The sequence below is a fragment of the Triticum dicoccoides genome, chromosome 2A (genome assembly GCF_002162155.2).
Source record: "Triticum dicoccoides isolate Atlit2015 ecotype Zavitan chromosome 2A, WEW_v2.0, whole genome shotgun sequence".
Lineage (NCBI taxonomy): Eukaryota > Viridiplantae > Streptophyta > Magnoliopsida > Poales > Poaceae > Triticum > Triticum dicoccoides.
In genome coordinates this window covers 78,930,051-78,932,268 of record NC_041382.1, presented here as the reverse complement: position 1 = coordinate 78,932,268, position 2,218 = coordinate 78,930,051, and the positions used below count along the sequence as shown (strand labels likewise).

General features: G+C 52.1%; 1 protein-coding gene across 1 annotated transcript in view; it reads left to right on the top strand.

Moving 5' to 3' along the window:
- Positions 1-1,440, top strand: part of LOC119353405 (sodium/hydrogen exchanger 2-like) — a 4,583-nt gene extending 3,143 nt beyond the window's left edge. Inside the window, exons 11-14 of the mRNA XM_037620033.1 lie at positions 8-146; positions 222-284; positions 424-507; positions 630-1,440. Coding sequence (XP_037475930.1) covers positions 8-146; positions 222-284; positions 424-507; positions 630-944 — 601 coding nt within the window. The 3' untranslated portion in view covers positions 945-1,440. The remainder of the gene's footprint in view (positions 1-7; positions 147-221; positions 285-423; positions 508-629) is intronic.
- Positions 1,441-2,218: the final 778 nt, after the last annotated feature.

The following is a 2,218-nucleotide window of genomic DNA, read 5'->3' as shown; positions in this document are numbered from 1 at the left end:
CTTGCAGCCCCGGCAAATCCATTGGAATAAGCTCAATTTTGCTCGGGTTGGTTCTGGTTGGAAGAGCTGCTTTCGTCTTCCCGCTCTCGTTCTTATCCAACCTGACAAAGAAGACGGAGCTCGAAAAAATAAGCTGGAGGCAGCAAGTGAGTATTTTGTTGCATTAGACTATCTGGCAGTTGGATCGAGTTAACATCTGATAACTGAATTTCTTTTGATAGATCGTAATATGGTGGGCTGGGCTGATGAGAGGAGCTGTGTCGATCGCTCTTGCTTACAATAAGGTTGGTTCTAAACCCTTTCTCACATTATCTCTAATTCTTTTTCCCCCTCTTGACCACGGATTAGATACGGGAGACCTTTTTCGCATATTAGAGGCCATGAATAGTATTTGAAACTTAACACTTTGCCTTGGAATTGCAGTTTACAAGATCTGGTCACACACAGCTGCACGGCAACGCGATAATGATCACCAGCACCATCACTGTCGTTCTGTTTAGCACTATGGTGAGCCATCTCATGTTGCAATCCCTATCCAATGCAGTGTATCAGCTTATCACCTGAGGCCATTCTGAACGTGCCGACTGTTCTGAAACCATCTGACATCATGTATGTATCGTGTTTACCAGCTGTTTGGCATTTTGACAAAGCCTCTGATCCGGTTCCTACTGCCCGCGTCGAGCAATGGCGCCGCCTCAGATCCCGCGTCACCGAAGTCCCTGCACTCTCCTCTCCTCACAAGCCAGCTAGGCTCGGACCTGGAGGCGCCTCTCCCCATCGTGAGGCCCTCCAGCCTCCGGATGCTCATCACCAAGCCGACCCACACCATCCACTACTACTGGCGCAAGTTTGACGACGCGCTGATGCGCCCGATGTTCGGAGGGCGCGGGTTCGTGCCCTACTCCCCAGGATCACCCACCGATCCGAACGTACTCGTGGAATGAACGTCGCGAAGAAGCAACGGAGAAGCCATTACAGCTTCAGGAGACACTCTGAACTGTAACAGGAAGAGAAGGAAGTGTCACAGCTTCAGAAGAACGCGAAGTCTCCGGTAATATTATAGCGTTTGGCAGACTCGGAAGGCTGAAGAAGGCGGCCCTCCGATGATGGTTCAGATGAACGGTTGGTTGCGGCACCGACAGGAAGATGAACCCTAGTAACGGTGATGCGAGTATCATCATCGCCTTATCGGTTACGACAAAGCCTGTACAGTTTTGTATGTAGATTAACAAGCCAATTGTATCCTATGAGATCTCCGTTGGCAGGCAGGCGTCTGACCTCCTACATCTACCCTTAACTATAATCTCCTAATGGATTGGTGTGTACCCTGCCAAGTTGTGCCAGATGAGTGATGATCTTGTGGCCTGGTTGCTACAAAGAACTCATCTCAGACAAGTTATCTATCTATCTATCTTGCACTGAATTTGCCTCTTGTCGTTATGCTGCCGAAAAATTTGTTATCTCCGAGTTGCAATTGCCTGTTTAATCTGTCAAAACATAAATCTGCTTTTGTGAGGAGCTCGATATGTGTCCGTGTTAGCCTGCTGCTGCAGCATATTTAGGCCCATTTAACATTGCTTTTGTAGCAACATACTACTAGGAGCAGCCAAATTGAGCAAGATTTAGTTAATGTACAGTACATTGCAAGATTTATTGTCTGCTTACCCTCTTGAGCTCGGTGGTTTGGTCCGTTGCCCAGAGTGGCATGTTTCAGATTCAGTTCCCATCTAACTTATAAAGGATGAAGGGGTAGGTAGTCACATGAAGGCATCGAGCGCACGGTACCATGCGAGGGAAAAAAGCCCACCGCACCGCGCCGCGCGTGGGGGTGCAGCGCACCACGCGAGCGAAAAAACCACCGCACCACGCTCGTCGCGTGATAAAAGGTGAGCGGGCAGCAGACCTAGCCCACCCCGCGACCCTCGTTCCTCATGCGCCGCCGCCGCCGCCCCCCGCCCGCGATGGAGAAAGTGAGAGGAAAGAGGAGAGGGAGGTGAGGCAGCAGACAGGAGAGGGTCACCGGCTGCTGTCGGCCTGCGCCGGCGAGGTCGGGCGCGACCTGGCGGTTGGTGGCGGCTCGATCCGCTCCTGGATCGGGAGAGGAGGAAGGGAGGTGGGGGGCCGGCCGTCTCTGTGCCTCCTCGACGCCGAGCTGCGGCTGCTCCGTGTGTGCGCGCTCTCTCTCTCTCTCAGGTACTCTCTCTCTCTCTCTCTCTCT